The sequence below is a fragment of the Schistocerca piceifrons genome, chromosome 7 (assembly GCF_021461385.2).
Source record: "Schistocerca piceifrons isolate TAMUIC-IGC-003096 chromosome 7, iqSchPice1.1, whole genome shotgun sequence".
Classification (NCBI taxonomy): Eukaryota; Metazoa; Arthropoda; class Insecta; order Orthoptera; family Acrididae; genus Schistocerca; species Schistocerca piceifrons.
In genome coordinates this window covers 594264399-594288397 of record NC_060144.1, presented here as the reverse complement: position 1 = coordinate 594288397, position 23999 = coordinate 594264399, and the positions used below count along the sequence as shown (strand labels likewise).

The window sequence follows — 23999 nt, the reverse complement described above, 5'->3', positions numbered from 1 at the left end:
CAGGGGAGACTTACCAGAAAGGATGAGAAGGAAAGACTGATTGTTGAGGACTGCACCAGATGAGATTTGAAAACATGAGAGCTTAAAGGTAGAAGACAGGGTAATATACAAGACAGAGATTACTACTAAAACATTGTGCATGAGTTATTAAGAGTGAAAAGCTAAGTGGATTATGTAACAGAGGTGGGAGGGGGAATGGTGAAAAATAGACAAGTCAGAAAATGAAAGATGTAGAAGACTTTCTGACTTGTCTATTTTTTGCCATCCCCCTACCATCTCTGTTACATGCAATCCACTTAGCTTTCCACTATTGTTAACCTGTGCAAGATGTTTTTGTAGTAATCTCTGTCTTTCATATTACCCTGTCTCCCACCTTTAAGCTCTCATGTTTTCAAATCTCATCTGGTGCAGTCCCCAACAATCAGTCTGTCCTTCTCATCCCATCAGGTAAGTCTCCCCTGACCGGGGGTTCTGGATGACTTTTATAAACTGTACCCCTTTTCCAAAACCTCTCCAATCCTTTTGCTTCATCCCTCTTCTTTCTTCTTCAACTCTTCTGCCAGAAGAAGAAGAAGACACTGGCTCCAAAAGCCTGTGAAAGTTAAATCCTTTTGCGTGTGTGTTCCCCTGTTGCTGCTTTGTGAGAAGATTTCTTTCTTTTTATTATCTTTCCATTTACATTATATTATCAATAACTGATTATTTTCATTTTTAACTTATACAGGATATTCTTATAAGTGTCTTTTAAGCATATCATATACAAGTTGTTAGCTGCTTGCACACTATATAACTTCAATGAAACTTAACAAATATAATGCTCTAATATTAATAGCTGACTCATTGAATGCTCGTGTGCAGAACTTAAGCAAGAAAGTAACTTTCAGGTGATGTGTCACTGCTCAATAACATAGATAGCTCAATGGAACTTGGACCATACATGGAAAGAACTGCTACAGTAGAGTACAGAAAGTAACAAAGATATATGCAATGAGACAAACAGAAATGACACTTTTATTCAAAGATAATAAATACACTGAAGTCACCATGGAAGAGGTAGGACATGGTTCTCATTAGGGTGTTTGATAACCAAAAATGGCAATACATGATCTGCAAAGTACTCCCATTGCCGCCACATCTTGGTAAGAAGTTCTTGAGGTAGTATGTTCCATTGCTCCACCAGCATGGTTGACATTTGCTGGGTGGTCATTGGTGCATACGTCTCCACAATGCATATCACACATGCTCAAAGGGATATAAATTTGGAGCAGGGAGACCAGTCCATTCACTGAATGTCCTCTTATTCCAAGGGCTCCTCAACCTGTGCTGTTTGATGTGGTCATATGCAACATTATGTCTTCCCACACCATGACACCTGGAGCATAAAAATGATCCTGTTTAACAATGTTCCTACGAGCATTATCTGTTCCCAGCTCTCACCATATCAAGTTGGGGCCAAATGCATCCCTAAAAAAATGCACATAGGGAAGGAGTACAGTGTCACAGTTATGTTGACCAGCAAGTATATCCTGTCAAAGATTTGTAGATCAGTATACACATGCAACATTGTGCTTCCCTGTGCTGTAACCACCAAAAGGATCATGTTTAACAATAGTGGACATACTCTCATATGGCAAGAGGTGGGAATATGTAATGCACCCAGGAACATTGTTGAACAGGATCATTTTGGTGCTCCAGGTGTTACGGTGTGCGGAGGCATAATGTTGCATGAACATTCTGACCTCCAGATGTTTGAGCATGGCTCACTGGGCAACATTGTTGTCATTCTGCACTCATTCCCCCTGTGCAATATTTCAGGGCTGCATTCAGCCTTGACATGGATGACAATGTGTGATCACATTGAACAGCACAGGTGGAAGAGCTCTAGAAATGAAAGAATATTTGGTGAATGAACTGGCCTTCCATTCCTCTGACTTACATCCCATTGAGCACATGTAGGATACATTCTGGAGGTGTACTGAAGCCTGTTCACATGCACCAATGGTCAACCAGCAGTTACTGGATTAGTACATCCAGAAATGGCAGCTGGCCATTCTTCTCCAGTTCCATGGTGAACTCGATATTAGGGTGGCATGAGTTAAGATGTTCAAGAAACTCATTGAGCCTGTCCATCCCATGTGGCCAGACCAAGAAGGTGTCATCCACATACCTAAAGAAGCATGTGGGTTTAAATGTGGCTGTCTCCAATCCCCTCTCCTCAAAACTCTCCTGTACAGAAATCAATATTACGAGCAAACTGAAGGTGTAGCTATGGGCAGCCCACTGTCCCCTGTGGTTGCCAACATGTTTATGGAGAGTTTTGAGGAGAGGGCATTGGAGACAGCCACATTTAAACCCACATGCTTCTTTAGGTATGTGGATGACACCTTCATGATCTGGCCACATGGGATGGACAGGCTCAATGAGTTTCTTGAACATATTAACTCATGCCACCCTAATATCGAGTTCACCATGGAACTGGAGAAGAATGGCCAGCTGCCATTTCTGGATGTACTAATCCAGAGGAAAGCAGATGGATCAATTGCCCACAGTGTGTACCGAAAACCAACACACACTGATTTATATCTGCAGGCCAGCAGCTGTCACCACCCTGCACAGAAGAATGGGGTTCTGAAGACTTTGGTCCACAGAGCACGGGCCCTGTCAGACCAAGAGAATCTACCTATAGAGATAGAACGTCTCAAAACAGTTTTCTCCAAGAATGGATACACGGACAAACAAATTGAGAGGGCACTCCAACCAGCCACTATACCACAGGTTCCTGAAGAAGACCAAGATGAAGCAAAGAAGGTGGCATATCTGCCCTATGCTGGCTCTATTTCTGCCAGAATCAGTAGGATCCTCCATAAACACAATATCAAGTGTGTTTTCTGTCCATCCAACAAGATCGGGGGACTACTGGGGAGTGTCAAAGACGACCTGGGGTTACGAAAACCAGGGATTTACAATATACCTTGTCAATGTGGCATGTCCTACATTGGCCAGATGACAAGAACTGTGGAGATCAGGCGCAAAGAACATCAGAGGCACACTAGATTAAGACAGGTGACTAAGTCAGCCATTGCTGAACATGTATGAGGATACCAAGATTCTAGCACAAACACCCAGATTTTGGGACAGTGTTATAAGAGAACTGATAGAAATTAAAATGGCTGACGATCTTATGAACCGTGACACAGGGTACCAGCTAAGCAGAGCCTGGGATCCGGCTCTGGAATTGTTAACGGAGCAACGGGGCCAGCTGCAACACTACACAAACAGAAGAACCAGAGACATGGGGATGGAAAACGAGCCCCTGACGGACTGCCAGGCGCACCAGACCAAAGATGGAACACCCAGAAGTGGGACTGGTGGGCGCGGACCGCAGAGAGAACATCCAGAGCTGCAGCGGACGAAAAATGGAGCGGCAACACTCCAACAGGTCGTGGTGAGTGGGCGCAGACTGCAGGGGGAACGCTTGGTACCCCAGACCGTAGATGAAACCCCCAGGAGTGGGTTTGGTGGGCGCAGACCACAGGGGGAACACCTAGAACTGCAGCGGATGGAAAACGGAGCAGCAATGCTCCAGCAGGTCACAGGGAATGGGCGCGGACCACAGAGGAAGCGGCTGCAGCCGTTGGTGGAGGGGGAAGGCCATAGGAATAAATACTGGACCAGGTCCACTCGAGGAGCAGTCTCAGGTTGCACCTGATGAAGGTTACGAGCTACATGACCAAAATATCGTGCAAGTACGACGCTGATATCCGGCAGAACACCCGACAACCCAAGACGTCAATTTTATGTTACCCACACACCATTTGAAATTATATGCACGAACTCCACAGTACATGGGGATGACAATATATAACAAGCTAATGGGCAAAAATATGTTTAATATAAAGCCAGAGAGCCTAAAAATAAGGCTACAGCAGATTCTGTGGGAGAAATGCTACTATTCAGTAGAAGAATTCATAGAGGATGACATGATAATTTGAGCAAGGGGTACTTAATTCTTAGTCTTTTATTATATTTGTAACAAAATTGTATTATTATTATGATACCATTTGTTAAAATCAGTTGTTGTTATTAATTGTTAGTTTTTATTGTATGTGTATTTTTATACTGTATTATTGTTATGGTACCATTTGTTAAAATCAGGTGTTGTATGTATATGGTAAGACTTTACCAAAATTTTGACGTGTCTCCTGTAGCTGAATCAAATGATTTAGACTATGTACGTTGTGAGACTAATAAATCACAATTCACAATTCTTTAATGTTCAGAGGGCCATCCTGAATCACAATGACTTCAGTGTAATTACTCTCTTTGAACAAGAGAATCATTTCTGTTCATCTTACTATACATTTATTTGAGTTACTTCCTGTACTATGCTGTAGCAGATCTTTCTTTGTATGGCCCAAGTTTCATCAAGTTATGTTGCTTGGCAGTGACACATCAGGAAAAACTTATTTTTGTCCTTAAGTTTTGCACACCAGTATACTTTTGTATATTGTAATACGAGATGCATGAGAGAAGTAATGAGACTGATTTTTTACCTACCAAAGTTTTTATTTATTTATTTTTTCAATTAACAATAGTGCCCCCTTCACACTAGTTCCCTTCAGCAGTTACACACTTGGAGAGGCACTGTTCCCATCTTGTTAGCGGCACTGAAATGCTTCAACTGGTAGGGCCTTCAACATCATGGTCACATTCTTTTGAATATTTCTCAGAGTCCCAAAATGACATCCTTGTAAGACATTTTTCAATTTTGGGAAGAGAAAAAGGTTACAAGGACTCAGATCAGATGAGTAGGGTGGCTGTGAAACAAGAGGAATGCCTTTTGAGGTAAGAAATTCCATGATGGAAGTGGCCGTGTGACATGGGGTGTTGTCACAATGCAGCATCCGCTTGTCTGTAATGTCCAGTCTCATTCAATTCACCCTTTGGCTGAGCCTCTCAAGGGCGTCTTTGTAAAACAATTTGTCCTGGAGGAACAGTCTCACAAAAGCATGCACTCATTCGATGTTTTTGTCGGTTTTTCTAGTTGGTCTCCCTGAGCAAGGTTCACGTTCAGTGTGTTCTTGGCCTTCCAAAAAGGTTTTGTGCCAGCAAAAAATATGTTCTATTGATAAGGAATGTTCTCCATAGGCCTCTTTCAACTTCTCAAAGGTCACACTCGCAGATTCCCCAAGTTTAACACAAAACTTGATGGGTAACATGCTCTAAATTCCGCTGTTCCATTTCCATAATGCACAATGAAAACACAACTTCATTGGTGGCATTCTCAGGAATCGTGATTGCTGTGCAGAGCTGAGACACAGACTAAACATATGGAAAGGATGAACACACTGGTCTGCACAAGTAGTATGACACAGTGTTGCCCGGATTGCTCTCAGTGTTGTCAGTCTCGTTACTTTCCTCCTGCACCTCATTTACTTTGTATATGCCAAGGACCTTATCGACCACATGCCTGGTCTGTGAGCCACTTCCATTTCTTTCTGTTGAGTGTACTGTTTGTCCATTTGGCTTTGATGTTCATCCTGGCTGTGTCCTCCTGAATGTTCTCTTGCCACCTAATTCTGAGTCTCTCTCTCTCTCTCTTCCCCTTGTTCCACATATTGTTCTCCAGAATGTTATTATAGGTAGTCTCTCTGTCAGTCTTGTTATATGGTCTGCACAATTCAGGCTTCTCTTCATTCGCACTTTGGTAATGTTACGATATTTTTCTCATAATTCTTAACTTTTTTTTAATCCTGTAGTCCATGTTATTTTCATCACATACAGGTCCAAAAAATTTTATTTTAAATATCAACAATGTAGGAAAAGACAGATTGCTACTTACTTTAAAGAAAACACATCAAGTTGCAGACAGGCAACACTTGATGTGCCTTCTTTTCTTCATAAACTTGCAATGCTGTTTTCTCGGTGATTTTGCAATAATTTTGCATCAGTCTGATTAATGCTGCATTGTCTGCATAGGCAAGTCTAGCAACATTCACCCCCTGCAGTTGGATCCATTGTGAATTAGTTTCAGTAAATTCTCTATTGATCTCTGAGATGAGGTTAAATGAAATAGATGAAATGGCATCCCTTGTCCCAGCCCATTGTTCACATTAACATTTTCAGTTCTCCTACAGGCACCCTTATAGGTGATAAAGTTTTGTTCACACACGTTTTAGGCAATGTGATTAACTTTGTGGGTATTTCAAATTCCCTTATTGTATTTAAGATTGTGTCAGTGTATGCTGGCCTACACCTACTTAAAATTTAGGAATAATGTTTAAACATCTACATTGAATTCCCACACCTTCCCAGTTATCTGTCTTTGACTAATTAAATGATCTAATTTTGACCTATTTCTGCAGAAACCACATTGCTAGACCCTGCTTAGTTCTTCAGTTATGTGGATAGCCCGTTTAATGGGCAAAACTTATAGGATTTTATAAGAGACAACCAGTTAGCTTTATCAGCTGAATTTGACCTTGACGTTGAACATTTGGATGTTCAAATGCCTTCCCATATGGTGATCTCGATGAAGAAGTTTACATTCGTCAACCTGAAGGCTACGTTAAGAAGGGGGAGGAGATGAAGGTTTGCAAGCTGAAGAAGGCAATTTATGGTCTGAAACAGGTGTCACGCATTTGGAATATGAAATTAGATGTGAAATTACATAAAATGAACCTAAAGAAGTCAGAATTTGATTCTTGCATTTACTTAAGAATTGAGAAACAAAATACACTCATTATAGCTGTTTATGTAGACGACTTTATCATTTTCTCTAGTAGAAATAATAAGTGGAAGAAAGAATTGAAGAAAGGATTAATGAATCAGTTTAAGATGAGAGATCTTGGTGAACTTAGTTGGTGTCTTGGTATGAGAATAAAACGAAACAGGAAACAAGGAACGGTTAGTTTTGATCAAAGCAAATATGCAGCAAACATACTCAAGAAATTTGGTATGGAACATTGTAATCCGGTTGCATATCGATTTGAACCTTGTTCAAAGCTGCAAAAATGTGAAAATAAATTGACAGATGAGAAAAACCTTGTGTTACATCGCATTCCTTATCAGCAAGCCATAGGATCACTATCGTATTTACCTCAAAGTACAAGACCGGACATTGCATATGCTGTGGGGGTTCTAAGCAGATTCAATTCTAATTATCGGAAAATCCACTGGGAAGTGGTCAAACAAATTATGCGATACATTAAAGGCACAGTCAATGTAGGACTAATTTACCGAAAAAGTGGAACAACTGAAATTGAAGGTTTCTGTGACGCTGATTATGCATCAGACCTCCATCAGCGGCTATCAACGACCGGCTATATCTTCAAGTTAGCTGGGACAGCAGTTTCCAGGACTTCAAAACGACAACAAACCCTCACTCTATCAACTACAGAAGCTGAGTATATGGCTCTATCAGCAGCAGCGCAAGAAGCGGTATACCTTCAAGGATTGCTTCGCGAATTGTGTGTAACGCATAGTAAAAACCAGTAAGTGTATGCTGTCATAATAGAGGTGCCATTGTACTGAGTCACAATGGTGTGCATCATGCTCGAACAAAACACATTGACGTGAGGCACCACTATATTCGTGATTTACTTAAAACAGGAAAATTCAGTGTGAAACCTGTAAGTACCGATAAGCAGCAAGTTGATTTTTTGACAAAGGCACTGCCTAAAGGTAAACATCAGTGGTGCTGTCAAGCTGTGGGACTTTCAGAGTTCACGAATTGACATCTCGAGAACTTGTGGGGGTTTTGGGAACAATCATATTTTACTCTTTGTTGTGTTATGTGTATGGTAGTTTATGTTTTCTCTTTGATCTTCATTATGTAACATCGCTGAATAAATAGTCTCTAAAAATGTGTGTTCCTAGCAACATGGTGTATTGTGTATTTGATTAAAAGGTCAACTTTATAATCTCTCAGAGGACTAATTAGAGTCAATATCTAATAAGGACAAGCTGGAAATTAGAGCTGGATATAAAGTGTTACACATTCCAAGAAATATCCTTATAGTGTTATTATTTATTGTAGTGCTATTATTTATTAATGTAAAAATCTTTGTAAATGTATTATAAATTTTTGACATGTCTCCTGTATACAAACCAAATGAATTGCAAATGAATGTCATGAGATGAATAAAACACAGTACACAATTCACTGTGTGTAAACTCTTTCTACATCTGCCTTCATGAGACTCTCAGATATTTGCAGAAAGTACTAGCAAGGAACTATCAGACAGTAACTATCTGCAAAACTTTGCCCCTAGTGTAAACAATTCTGTGAGTATCATCTGAGAGTACCAAACTGTCTGAGGGGAAAAAGCTTTCATGTGTCTCCAAGCCCTAACTCTAATTTTTTTCATGGAGCAAATAAATGTCCAACAAAAAGTATTATTTCAGATGTTTCTGTCATTCATGCAGGAGCTTTATGAATATTTAGTCTTCATTATAAATCTGGAAATGTAGTAATTACAATAATATATGTAAAAACTGTTTGTTTAAGGGCCATTGCCTGGCCAGCTCCAGTTACCCTTTGTCTGTGACTTTCTTGTCAAGTAGTGCATGTCACTCACAATCAGTACTGAAAATATATGCTCATGTGACAAAACAGACAATGTTTCATTACATAGTTTATATAATTATCCCTTTTCTCATGTGGCACGATAATATACCAACAATGTCAGATTAAGGTCTTTTTCTCATAGTCTTCTTATCTTAATATGATATGTAAAATATGTTTTCCTTAATTAAAAACACTATTCAGCAGCATGTTTTGTTTAGACAGAAAGGCAGGATGGAATTTCAATATGGCACTCAAACTACTTGAACAGTGGGTACTTCCAGTCTTTATCACATGCTTTCTGCACTAGTCTTGTCTGTTAAAAGATATTGAGTTCCATGCACCAAGCTTTTACCTTTGGTGATCCATAACTACCATAAAAGGTGTCATCAGAGTCTTAATGCTTGTGGAAATTTGACTCAAATGGTTAAAGTTGAGAGCAATACGAACAAACTGAGTTGTGAGATAAACAAGTACAAAGTGAGCTGTTGAATCTTAAAAAGAATTAATAATGACAACAGCAAAACTTCCGCACATCATATAAAGAATAAGAATGGGCATTACTATTTGGGACACTTACCTTTGGATCCTTTTTCTTATCGACATATTCAAGAATGGCAGGATCCCAGCTATGAGCATAGCCTTCATTTATACTGTAGATTTTACCTCTTTTAGGAATTGTCATATTACGATCAGTCAAAATGAACTCTCCTATAGCCTGAAAAGTTAATAAAAATTATATTTCAATGCCCAAATACATTTTAAAATGGTAATGTTATTTATGAAATGTGGATTCATTTATAGCTTTTATCACAAAAACTTTTGAGAAATACGGTAGCTGTTTATTCAACATGCAACCTATCTGAACTATTAGTAGCAATGATGAATATTATGCTTCAGACTCATAGACAAATTAGTTATACAATTTGTAAATGTACATAGGAGAAGGAAATACAGCTAATTTCCTGATTCATTGAATGAAACTTGCACAGAATTGTATCATACTACACAATGTTCAGACAAATTGCAATACCTATAAAGAATTATCCCAATGATCTTGAACTGAGTACAAATTAAGTGACTGATGTTGCAGAGCTGATCTGCATGCACTTAGTTATTCCCAGGAGCCCACTCTCTTTTAAGACTTATCTTTCTAGTGTCACACAAATCTGATACTGATGAACAATCACACAGAATCAAAACATCAAAGCAACCGCAAAGAAGCCTCATTGATATCATGTTACCAAGTTCAGCAGCCTTGGAAACTGGTTTTTCATAGAATGACAGTTTTGTTGTTCACTGCATCCTGCTATGACGTAAAACAAGTGGATTGAAGAGGCTTGTAGAAAGTCACTACAAGAAATGACCAACTCCTGTGTGCATGGCTGTAACAGACCGTAAAAATTCATCCACAGTGTAGACTCAATGGTGGATGAACAGTTGCAGATTTCCCTGTGTTGGTGCATGTATGTCATTTTGGTGGCTTCCATTTCCAACAAAGAAGGAAGAGTAGGGTATAGTGTGCTCATAAAGCCAGAAGACACAAAGCAAAATAGATAAGGCAGGGATCCTGAAGGATAGTGACCATATTTTTCTAGTATACGCATCTTAATATTCACCTGGTTCAAATCAGGGAGAACATGGAAAACCTAAATCAAAATGTCTGTTTGGTGCTATCAATATCACTACACCTGGAGGCCAGTGTGACAGCCACTGAGCCACCTTGTTCTCATCACTGTCCACAAACCACAAACACCTCTCAGAATACAGTTGACACACAAAATGTAGTGTTTTTAGATGAGCTACACTTCCAACTTTGTCCTAGGATGACGAATCAATGTATGTTGGACACAACTGTGAAACACTAAATGCAGTGGTAATGGGTGAAAGTAGGTGGAATGTGCGATCTTACCTTCCTTACCTTTGAAGTATATATATATAGGCAATTTAAAAAGCAACCACTTCATACAGAAGGTGTACATACACACATTAATACTTGTTCCATAGGTTATGGATACAACATTTTGTAATGATGTGGAATGTAAGGATTTGTCATATACATTAATACTTGTTCCATAAATTATGAATATAACGTTTCGTAATGACGTGGAACGTGAGGATTTGTCAGTCAGAAATTCTTTTAATTTTCTTTTAAATGTTGGTTGGCTATCTATCAGACTTTTAATGGTATTTGGCAAATGACCAAAGATTTTTGTGGCAGCAAACCATTTGTGCACTGTCCTGCTCATACCACAATACTTAAGCTTTTCTAGAAGAATTAGAACTCAAAGTTCTGTTATCTTTCCATGCAACGGTACATGCTGTGTATCAGCATGCCGGTATTTAGAGACATATAACAAAATAGTGCCAGCCATAACAGAAGAACAGTGGACACCCCTGGCCTGCTTGTCTGCATGACATTTCACTAGTTGAAATATCTTCAATGCAACAGAACACTAATTTACTTGTCATAGCCCTTCAGCAACCATAGCTCACTCTTTGTGGAGTCACATACGAATCATGTGGACTTTATTCACTAACATACTAAGGCCTCCTCCAATTCAATGCGAAAGTATGTAACATTGAGAGGCTCTGACTCCAGAATGTGGGTATTTTTGCACCTTAGAAAGAAATCAGAGTTAGTAATCATGTACAATTCTGTAATCTTAATCATTTATGTATTGTCAAGCACCAGATTTTTAAAACAATGTTCACTTCAGTCTTATATAGTCATTTTTGTGTTGCACTGTTCAGAAATACTAATGTAGATTCTCTTTAATCCTAGCACAATAGATGGAAAGCCCCAGAAATTACAAAAACATAATTGTTTATCTTACGAAATCACAGAAAGTGACCCTGTTATAGTCCACTGTGGTTTCTCTGCTATGTATGTAACCTTTCTAGGATTACGCTGAATCTCTGTGTGAGTAGGAGTGGTAGTCATGGTGGAGGTCTCACTGATGAAGCTGCCAACTGTGAAGATTTGCTGGGAAATACACAAAATGAAATTCACGGCCCACTGCCATGTCACTTCTAACTAATGTGTGGTACTGAACTTTGTGGCACAGTTTGTCAGAGTCATTGAATGTCAACTGAGTAACATGTCCATCATAATCACAGCAAAACCAAGACAAGAGGCTGTCAGACATTGTGGGAGGTGTTTGTGCACAACTGCATGAAACTGCTAGCAGCCATCCATCTAGGACAATTATTGTACAGAGACAGGAAAAAAGAATGGGGTACAATGGCCAGGTGGCTCCTCGTAAACCACACATTTCTGTAGTCTATGTTAAGCACCATTTGAAGTGGCATAAAGAGCAGAACAATGCCACTGGACAGTGGAAGACTGGAAACAAGTGAGTTGGAGAGGTGAATCACACTATACTCTGAGGAAATCTGATGGAAGAGTTTGGTTTTTGTGAATGCATGGAGAATGTTACATGACATCATGTGTATTGCTAACAGTGGTGAAGAATGAAGGAGGTGGTGTTACAGTATAGGAGTGTCCTTCATGAATTGTGTGTGGCTCCCTTATAGTGTTTAAGGCAATACTAAATGCAGAAGGATATTAAAAAAATTTACAGAATTGTGTACTGTGTAGAGCAGAGGTACAGTTCAGAAATAATGATTATAACAGTCAGCCAATGCTAGCTGCCAATTGAGAGACAATAGTTTGTGGACAATAACATGTCTAAAGTCAGCATTACAGCAATTTCTTGTGTGGTAATGACACTACTGCTTTCAAATTGTACAACAATGGAAATAACCAGCATTGCTATGAGAAAAATGTACAGAAGAGAAAAGGTATAAGAAAAGAAATTACAGAGAATGAGTGAATGTGGGACAGGAAAGGGAAGACTAAGAAAGGAGCAATTGTAGAGACAACAGTCATCAGAAGTGGCAAAAAAGGTTTAAAATGGTGACAAATGGCAGATACAGTGAAGTCACCATTGAAGTCATCAGCGTTGTTTGCAAAATGTTTATCAATTATTATATAGTCAAATTAGCAGCTAGATACAGTTTTTTACAGTCCATTCATGTGAATATGCATATAGTTAGAAATTATCTCCATGTAGAAAACTTTGCAGAATTTGCAACAAGGCTGTTGTGTGACGTGGGCCTTCCTGATATCAGGTAGGAAATGCCTGTGACCAGACTACTACACAAGAAAGTGTGTGTATGTTTATGGGAAAGCAAGTTTTTGAATAGTTCCATTTAGTGTCTTGGTCTGTTAATATTACAGAGAGGAAACACAACTGAGCTGGGATACCTGTCTGGTTCTATAAAGGGTATGTAAAAGCTCATTGGAGAAGTGAAGCATTTGAAAAAAAGGGAAGGCCATTTCTGTTTTCAAGAGAGGTTGCCAACCAGATATACAAAACTATAGGCCTCTATTGCTGATGTCAGTACACTGTAAAATTTTGGAATGTATTTTCACTTCTGTATTATATGATCTTATTGGAGACAGGAAATCTCCTCTAAGGGGATCAGCATGGATGCTAAAAACAATGATCATGTAAAATGTAGACTGCTCTGTTTCTTCACAAGTCCCGGAAGGCAAGTGATGCTGATGCATAGGTTGATGCCATGCTCCTTGTCTTCTGGAAAGTGTCTAGTGCTGTTTTCTACTGTTGCATAATGAATAAAATACATGAGTATGGAATATCAGACCAACTTTGTGACAGGATTGTAGAGTTACTTGCAAACAGAACACAGCAAGACACTCTTATTGAAGAGAAATGTAAAAGTAACTTCAGCTGTACACCACAGAAATTTTCTAGGACCATTACTGTTCACAATATGTATAAATGACCTAGTAGATGACGTCTGAAGCTCCATGAGGCTATTTGCAGATGATGCTGTAGTATATAGAGAAGCTGCAACTGTAGAAAATTGTTGTAAAATTGAGCAAGACTTCTAAAGGATCAACCCTTGGTGCAGGGATTGGCAGTTGACCCTCAACATAAACCAGTTGTGATGCATAGTGGATGAATAGGCAGAAACACCTGATATTGTGTGAGTAGTAGTCATTAATATGGGACCCTTACCAGATAAGACTAATAGACAAGATAGAGAATATCCAAGTAAAAGTAACTATTTCATCACAGCTTCATTTTGTAACTGTGAAAGCATCATAGAGATGCTCAGCTACTGTAGTGACAGACATTATAAGAGAGGAATTATATAGCACAATATGGTTTACTGTTAAAATTCCAAAAGCATATGCTGCTAGAAGAATCAACAAATATATTGCCTCCTCTTGAATACATTCACAAAAAGGCCAAGAAGGCAAGATTAAAGAGATCTGCGTTTTCAACCTACTGCAAGTGGGAAATGACTTTGGTAATTAAAGTACCCTTCATCACACGCTATACAATCAATTATGGAGTTGAGATGTAGATGGAAGTGTAGATGAGCAGCCAACTTCCTTTCACATAGTCCCCTGACATATGCTAGGTTTTTTCTTTAAAACTGAGACATTCACCTCAATATCTGACAGGTGGGAGTATTGCCAAACTATCAGTTTAATAAGTCATGATTGCATTATACTGATACAAATTATTTGCAGGAGAATGGAAAAATTGACAGAAACCAATGTCAGGCAAGATCAGTTTGGGTTCTGGGAAATGTTGGAACATGCAATGCAATCCTGACCTTAAGACTTATCTTAGCAGGTAAGTTAAGGAAATGCAAACCTACATTTATAACATTCATAGGTTGGAGAAAGCTTGGACTGGAATAAATTCTTTAAATTTATGGAGGTATCAGGGGTAGGCTATGCACATTGATATTCAATTTGTACACTGTTTAAGCTGTGAAGGAAAGCAAAGAGAAATTTGAAAAGGGAATTAAAGTTCAGGAAGAAGAAATAAAAACTTTGAAATTTGCAGATGACATTGTAATTCTGTCAGAAACAGCAAAGGATTTGTAAGTGCAGTACAATGGAATGGACAGTGTCTTGAAAGGAGGATATAAAATGAACACTGACAAAAGCAAAACAAGGTTGATGGAATTTTGTTAAACTACATCAGGTGATGCTGAGGTAAATGAGACACAAAGTAGTAGGTGACTTTCACTATTTGAGCAGCAAAATGACTGCTGAACATCAAAGTAGAGAGGATATAAAATGTAGACTGGTAGTGGAAAGGAAAGCATTTCCAAAGAAGAGAAATGTGTTAACATCAAATATAGATTTAAGTGTTAGGATGTCCTTTCTAAAGGTATTTGTATGGAGTGTAGCTTTGTAAAGAACTGAAACATGGACAATAAGCAGCTCAGACAAGAAAAGAGTAGATGGCTTTGAAATGTGGTGCTACAAAAGAATGCTCAAGATTTGATAGGTAATTTGACTAACTAATGAGGAGGTACTGAATAAAATTGAGGAGAAAAAATGTGGCATAACTTGACTAACAGAAGAGATTGTTTGATGGAACACATTCTGAGACATCAGGGAATCATCACTTTAGTACTGGAGGGAAGTGCATGTGTGGGTGGGGGGATAAAAATTGCAGGGGAAGACCAAGACACAATTACAGTAAACAGGTTCAAATGAATGTGGATTTTGGTAGTTATTCAGAGATGAAGAGGGTTGCATAAGATAGAGTAGTGTGGAGTGCTGCATCAAACCAGTTTTGGGACTGAAGACCACAACAACAACATCAAGCACCTTTTTTCAGGTGAAATCTTTTATGAGCACGAGAGAAATGAAGAGATTTGTGTGATCATTTTTGGAAAACTGTTTAAAGTCTGTGCTCTTTGAGTCTTTCCTGATGTAATAGTGGCTTGTAATCTATAAACTAATGTCCAACTATAATATTATGGCTGCAAATGAATGTTACCTTCCAATGGGTTAAAAATGTTTTTTTCAGTCATGGTTGTTATAAGCTAAAGCACTTGTTCATACTGCTTTATCTTACTGAAAGTAAATATAGTCCCAGATTTTTTATAAGTATTTGAAGTTGTTCTGTTTGCCTGGTAAGGGAGAGCAGCTTGGGTATTGGCATATTCTGTTTCTGTAATGCCTAAAATATACAATAATCCATTTCATCATCATCATCTTTACATTTATGATGGAACTTTAGTACTTTTCTTGTGCTTGTCTGCAGTCCAACATCTCTTCTATATAGTGAGTAGCAATCTATCCCTTTTACAATAATGATGTTATTCCATCCTTTTCAATTGTTTTAAGAATTCCATCTAGTCATTTATTGAGCTCTTCATCTATTAAGTGCTTTATGCCTCTGCCAGTACCTCCCTTCCTGTGCCTTATGGTTAAAATCTGGCATTAAAATTCAGTTACTGAATGTTCTGCTTTCATGTTGGCTGCACACAAGAATTGACTTATTTTATGCTTACAGTAGCACTACTGACTTTGAGTCCTGTAACAATAATATGGAACTTCCTGGATTGAAAATTACATAAAGTAAGGGAAAGGCAACCACTTATCTATAGAGGACTGGCACATAGTGCGTAGAAACATGTAATAGGAAACAGTTAACACTGGTTTTCAAAATACTGCTCTTTTTGTAGTAAGAGTACACAAACTCACACACAACCATACTGACACCCAAATGTACACAGTCACACACTGTTTTCTATTCCTGTGCTCTACATGTCAGTCATCTATAGGTGAGTAGTTTACTTTTCTTTGTTCTATGACTTTTGATTTGGTTAAGTTTTGGAACAAGTTATGTACAAAGGCATGCAGAAAAGTAATGCTTCTGAATATTTTATGTGAAAACTCATAAATTTTTTTTAAATACAACAAGTTTATTACCATTCTGTGTCTTTATTCTTCATATCTACATATTTATTTCTCACTGTAGTCATCTAGTGACTAACACATTTCTCCCAATGTGAGACCAGTTTGTTGATACCATTGCTGTAGAATATTTGACTTCTTCAACAGAGCCACAACCTCACTTCCTCTTGCACCACTTCATCACTAACAAAGTGAAGTCCTGGAAGGTGTACTTTAAATTTTGGGAACACACGAAAATCTGATGCGGCCAAGTCAGAACTGTATGGAGGGCAAATGGTGGCAGTGAGCCTGTCAGACTTTTGCACTTGTCGTAGCACTCTTGTGTGGTCTGGCATTGTCGCAATGAAGGGGAAGGTACTCCATGTGTGGATGAAACCTTAAAATCTGAAGCCCCATTACGGCATGCTGTTCCTTATGCACCAACACAGTAAAATCACATGCCACTATATTACACGTACAATGAAGAGCTCTGTAAAAGCAGAGGGCTGCAAATATGTAGACATGAAGAATAAAGATATAGAATGTTAATAATGTTTGTTTTATTTAAAAAGCTTTAAGAGTTTTCACATAAAAAATTTGAAGGCATTACTTTTCATCCCTCTTACTTCAATATTTTGGTTGAGCTGGAGTACTACAAGTACATATGAAGACGAACTTACATAATTTTGAAATTAATAATGTGAATTAAATACACAAATAACCCACATGACTGGATAATCCAATAACAGTATATTAATGAAACACAGCTGAATGCCCTTAAGGTTTTATCCATGAAGGGAGATATAATTCACCCGAAAATATGATCTGACACATCAACCTTTCTTCAGTCACAAAGTAATGCCTCCTATTTTTATTTTTGAAGAATTTCAGTGCAACTACAATATTGAAGTTAATTTGTCACTTTTCGGTATAATCCCTGTCCATATCCACTATTTTGGCCCATCTTTTAACATGGGGATGTATGTATTCAGTCTGAAGTCTGTTGATGCCAGGTGAAGGCTGCATGGCGGTTGACACAAGGCTTCTCATCCAATTTTCACAATACCTTCAGTGGTGTGGTGACTGGTGTCATGCAAAAGAAAAACATCTGCCATTGATTTTGTGGGGCGAACCCATTGGATATGGCTTTAAGCCGTTTGATGGTTATAATGCACTGGACAGAATTTATTGTGCATCCCTAGTCCAAAAATCAACCATAACCAAATCATCGGCATCCCAGAATATTTTAGCCATAACTTTCCCTGCCAGTCACACAGTTCTGAACTTTTTCTCCTTCAGTGAGTTGCTGTGATGCCATTCCACTGACTGCCTCTTTGATTCTGATTCAAAAAAATGAATTCATGTTTTGTCACTGGTCACTGTTTTCTTCCAGAAGCTCCTCTCCCTGTAAGAGTTGATAGGCAACTGTTTTTCTTGTCTCTTTATTCTGGTCAGTTAACAGTATTGGTACTCAAGTTGCACAAACCTTCGATATCCCAGTTGTTGAATAATCATCATCACACTGCCTTTACTGAGGGAGGTAATGCAACATAAATCATCTGCAGTCACACGGCAGTCACCACAAATGATGTCATCAACTCGCTGAATATTGTGTGGCTCACTGCAGTGTCTGGCCTGCTGCTCCATGTTTTGTCAGCCAGTGGTGTTTGCCCTTCAGCTTCATTACATTGATCAACACATTGTCTAACAGAGTTGATCACCACACACATTTTTCAGTCTTTGATCAATGTGAATGAGCATTTCACCTTCTGCATTCAAGAATTCTGTCACAGAAAGCTGTCTTATATGAACATCGATGTTGGCATCCACTGACGCAAAAAGTTACTGCTACAGTGGACAAGAGAAGAAGCTTTGCAGGATAGTGCAAAATTCAAAATTTTCACTTGAAAATAACTAGCACTACTTTTTGGATGACCTTTATAATATAACAAATATATGTTCTATAGTGTGTATTGCATCCTTGCTAGAAGGCCTTTCCTGAAACTCTACCATTAGCAACAAAAATTACGAAAATTTATGTAGTAGATCATGCTTACAGGATCGAGCATGAAGCCATTAACACTACCGGCAAGAGCTAACACAACCATGGTGGCACTTCCATACAGAGCATATCCTGCTGTGACAAGCTGCTTGCCTGGCTGAAGGGCATCTGCCACAGTAGGTGGTCCACTAGTTACTTTCCTGAAAGTTAAAAATTATAAAGTTTAACATAAATGTTGTGTAAGAAACAAAGGACTATGTTTCAAAATTAAGTTTGAAATGAATGGAAACAGCACCAGTTTCACCTCTCTTTCCATAAAACAAGATACTAAATGAAAGAACAACTCTCATTCATTTATTTATGTATCATGTTATTAACATCCCATAATGAAGGAGAACCTTGAGGCACACAGAACAAGCCAAGGTATACATTAAACAAAAGATAAGCAGCGATTAGGAACCAAACATATATAATATATAAACAATGAAATGTTAGTTCTTAAACAAGTTGAATTTAACATGTGCTTCCCAAGTCACACACACTACATACTGTTTATAAGGTTCTGGGGCCTAATGTTGGATGTTGTTTGTTCATCATCTTCCTCCTTTACAGAGAGTACATGGCCAACAATATCCATGAGTTTAATAAACTCTGAAAAGTTTGTAAGATTATGAGCAGCTGCCTTACAGAAATATTGTGCCATTTCTACACATGTGACGGTGCCCCAGGGAACATTATAAATGGTTACCATGAATGCCCTAGAAAACAAACAGTTCTGTTTGTACACAACTGCAAGATCAATATTTGAATGACCACAATGTTATATCTGTATATGTTTCAATGTTATATCTGTATATAACATTGTGGTCATTCCCTATTTACCATGAACATTGCTACTTGTCATGAAACTAAAAGGAGTTATCCCCTCGAATCTACTTAATTGTTTAACTTGTAGGACTTGCTAATATGCTACCGGTATGTTTTTACGTTTCTTTTGAATCTGTGGCAAATCCTAATTTTTTGCTATATGTTTTTGAGCACTTATGAAGACCTTTGCACCACTCAAAGAATTGATTAAAAATACTCCCTCTCTCTTTCATCTGTACACCACCATAACAGTTCATGTTTAAATGATTATATGTAGACATTATTCTACTTCTCAAATGTAGTTAACATTAATTTTTAATCTGCAGTAGGATCATAAAAGCTAATAATATAGGTTGACAACTGTGTTTGCTTACATGTTTAGTTATAGTTCCATTGAAATGGCCCACTCTATACAATGCATTCTCTAAACTGACTATGACTACCTAAGTAAAGTGGAAGGAGAGGAAGGAGACAGTCACTTAATAGTAAAAGTGTTGAATCATCAACAGGCAAACAAAAAAGAATAAAAACTTTGCTAGCTCTTAGACAAATCTTTTAATGTGTTAGTGTGCACTATAGCCCATTGAAGGATTTGTCTGAAAGCTGGCAAAGTTTTCATTCTTTTATGTGTGCCTGTTGATGATTCAATGTTTCTACTATTAAGCGAATTGTCTCCATTACTCTTAAATTATTTGCATTCTGCCAGAACTTTCCTTGCCACATTTAATTGATGTGCCATTGCTATTTGTATAAATAAGTTCACTGTTGCTGCCCTGTGTCTTGTGCTATGCCCTCCCCCAGTTTCATTTTTTTACACTAGAGAATCATCTCCCTTCTTTAAGCAGACTGTACCCAAATTCCACAATTAAATTTTTTTCTTTGCAAATTTATGTGAGAATGTCTTATGTCTTATCTCCCCCCCCCCCCCCCCCCCCCCCCCCCAGTTTTCTTTATTACACAAATCTCGCACATCTATAAATTATATAATCTGATGTTTTAAGACTAAGATTGACAATATCATTTTACAAATAATTACAAGTGCTGATCTTCCTGTCAGAGATGAATTTAGTTACTAGATCTTGTAGTAAACATTTCTGTACATACCTGTAGATAGCAAAGATTGAACCAATTGAAACAAGGCAGTCAATATTGGAGGAACCGTCAAGAGGATCAAAGCACACCACATACTTTCCTTGTTTGTCAGTTTCCACCTACAAATTCACCACATTCATACAAATAATTCATCAACAAACTTACTTATTACCTAAGTATATAAATAACAATAAACAAAATATCAAACAATGGAAAATCTAGAATGGAATAATGACAATATTGTGAAAAGGGTAGGTGTTACCATATTGTGAACATGCTGAGTCACAGACAGGCACAACAAAAAGACTATCAACCAAGTAAGCTTTAACTGGAATTCTGATGAAGGACCTTTCTGTCAAAAGTTTACTTGAGGGGCAGACTTTTTGTTGTGCCTATTTTCCACTCAGCATCTTCGCTAAATGGAGAGTAGCTACAATTGTTCTCATAATATTGTTAATGATTGAAGTAGCATATATAAACTTAGGAAAGAACTCTTATACAGCTAAAAGTTTCAACCATTGACAAACTTTGAATGTGTTAAGAACTCTTGTGACTCTTGTCTATGTGCTTTGTATGTACTACAGGGAACTACTGCCAGGAAATCAAACACAAATACACACATACACAACTACATAATCAAATCAATAACAACAGTTGCTGATGTGCTGTGTCCAAGGTTGGAAACATATTTAACAAAACAACAAATTTTCTACAGCCCTCCAGTCCTCTTGTTGATGAAAAATTTAGTTGGTACATCTTGTGCAAAAATAATTATATAATTTCTACAAAATTCTGTTGTATATAAGTTATTTCTTCACATAAAACAAGTCTTTCTGTGTTTGCCTTGCTTGACCCATCATTATCTAATAATTCTCGAAAATTCATGAATAATTTATTGTGTGATCTTCTTGAGTAGTCTGTTTCTGCTAGTATTAGATTCCTTGTCAAACACAGACACACTCACAAAAACATTAATTACATGGAGGGAATGGACTAAATTAATACCATGCATTTTCAAAACTGGAAGTCACTTTTTTGAGGTGTTTTAGATAATGCCAATGGGGAACTATGAACTGCTTAATTTCTCAATGAAGAAAGTGATAGCACAATTTAACATTTTCTGACGGCTGCTGCAGTGCTTGACCAACATTATTTGTTTGCTAACAATTGCTGAAAATGAAGCATTCAGGGACTTCAAGTGCTTCAGTTTATCAATTCAGAACTGGGGAGTCAAGCCCTAAGGAAAAAGTTTGCAGATGGTGCCGGACACATTATAATTCTCCATGTCACCTGGCAACATTGGCTGTTAACTAACAGAAATCATATTATAGTTTCAGTGTTCCCCACTTAGCTTGATATTAGCAATGAAGGTAGAATTCAAGGTCCCATTGGCACTGAGTTAGATCAATAGCTCAGTTTAAGAAGGATGGAGGAGATAACTGTCCATGACCTTTATTATATGAGGTGTCTTGGCATTCAACTGAAATGAATTAGGAAAAGCAAATTAGCTGGAATGGGAATTTACAAACCTCCTGACTGGAATCAGACCATGATGTCTTTACCACAGTTCTACATAGTACACGTTCTTAATGTTAGATCACAAAAAGTCTGAGAGATAAAAATTTCTGACAACTGTGTCATTTCATCCTCTGTTTGTGGAAGTAGCTTTGATTTAATTGTGTTGTTAGCTTAGCTTTTTACAATTTTTAAAACCACCAGATTGTTGTTTTCCAGTTTACACAACTTCTTTCTACTTCAAATAACATCTCTAGATGGTGTATATTCATTTTGTTTATGCTCACATCAGTATTTCTATCACAAAATGTGGAATCCACCAATTATATTGTGCTCCATGTATCTACTAGCAAGTTATAGATCAGGAAGCAGACAATGGAAGGGGCAGATCAACACTTATTTTAGCTACAAGTTCACACAGGATTACTATTCAGCTTTATAAAACTGACATGTTAGAAATACTTACCTCAATTACATTTTCATTTTCCTCACTTACAAGCAGACATGTTGTGAATGAGGATCTTAACATATTAATAAACAGCTCATTGGATAACACATCAAGTTTCTTCACATCTTCACCCTGGACATTTGTTGTTCCAGCTATACCATACCTACAAACAGAAATAAGGAATCAAAAGCTATAAGAAAGGAGACAGAATTTAACATTTGATATTGAGCACGAGAAGAGTATCAGTTTAGCTGAGATGATCCATTCACTACAAGCTCAGATTCTGAATATATAGTGAAGGAACAGATAGTTGATACCTCCAACCACAAACGTAATAAAGAAAATTGCTTCCCAGAAAATGATGAATGTGGCCCCAAGCACTGATCCGTGTGTCTGGAAGCACTAATAAGAAAACTTTTGGTAAACATTTAGAGCACAGCTGTCATTGTATCTTTCTTAATCCTCTAGAAGTGGGAGGGATAATGTTTATCATTCAGCTCCAAGGTCATAAATTTATCGTCACTGACTTTGGTACGACTCCATCCAGTGAATTAGCTACACCAGTTTTCACATTTCACAAGCGAGAGCCTTCATATTTCATTTTCCATTTACAACTGTGGGCACAAAAAGAGCCTTCATTAAAAAAAAAAAAAAGATGAGACATAGCTTTCTCTGTGTTGTTTGAAGGAATAATACTGACCTTTACAATACAGTGGAGATGCTGAGTCACAGATAGGCACAACAAAAAGACTCTCACAATTAAAGTTTTTGGCCATTAAGGCCTCCATCAACAATACATGACAGACACACACACACACACACACACACACACACACACACACACACACACACACACAAACGCACGCCCAAATCAACTCTCACACACACACGACTGCAGTCTCAGGCAACTGAAACTGAAAAGTGTGATTTCCATTGCCTGAGACTGCAATCGTGTGTATGAGGTGCGTTTGTGTGAGTGTGTGTGTGTGTGTGTGTCTGTGTGTGTGTGTGTGTGTCAGGCATTATGTGACTGCTTAGAAGCAAGAGAAGAAGTCTACTTCAGGATTTTGTTTTGTACCTTCTGTCCTCTCGTGAGGCTTCTATCTACATCTTCATCTACATGCATACTCTGCAAATCACATTTAAGTGCCTGGCAGAGGGTTCATCGAACCACCTTCACAATTCTCTATTATTCCAATCTCATATAGCACGCGGAAAGCATGAACACCTATATCTTTCCCTACGAGCTCTGATTTCCCTTATTTTATCGTGGTGAATGTTCCTCCCTATGTAGGTCGGTGTCAACCAAATATTTTCACATTCGGAAGAGAAAGTTGGTGACTGGAATTTCGTGAGAAGATTCCGTCGCAACTAAACACGCCTTTCTTTTAATGATGTCCAGCCTAAATCCTGTATCATTTCTGTGACACTCTCTCCCATATTTTGTGATAATGAAAAACTTGCTGCCTTTCTTTGAACTTTTTCGATGTACTCCACCAGTCCTACCTGGTAAGGATCCCACACCACACAGCAGTATTCTAAAAGAGGATGGACAAGTGTAGTGTATGCAACTTCTTAGTAGGTCTGTTACATTTTCTAAGTGTCCTGCCAATAAAAAACAGTCTTTGGTTAGCCTTCGCCACAACATTTTCTATGTGTTCCTTCCAATTTAAGTTGTTCATAATTGTAATATCTAGGTATTTAGTTGAATTTATGGCTTTTACATTAGACTGATTTATCATGTAACCAAAGTTTAACGAGTTCCTTT

The 23999-nt window shown here is 38.0% G+C and overlaps 1 protein-coding gene across 1 annotated transcript in view; it reads right to left on the bottom strand.

Moving 5' to 3' along the window:
- Positions 1-23999, bottom strand: part of LOC124805189 (fructose-1,6-bisphosphatase 1) — an 87238-nt gene that overhangs the window by 4643 nt on the left and 58596 nt on the right. The window contains exons 2-5 of the mRNA XM_047265685.1: positions 22250-22394; positions 20281-20387; positions 18365-18509; positions 9147-9284 (exon numbers count right to left, since the gene is read on the bottom strand). Coding sequence (XP_047121641.1) covers positions 9147-9284; positions 18365-18509; positions 20281-20387; positions 22250-22394 — 535 coding nt within the window. The remainder of the gene's footprint in view (positions 1-9146; positions 9285-18364; positions 18510-20280; positions 20388-22249; positions 22395-23999) is intronic.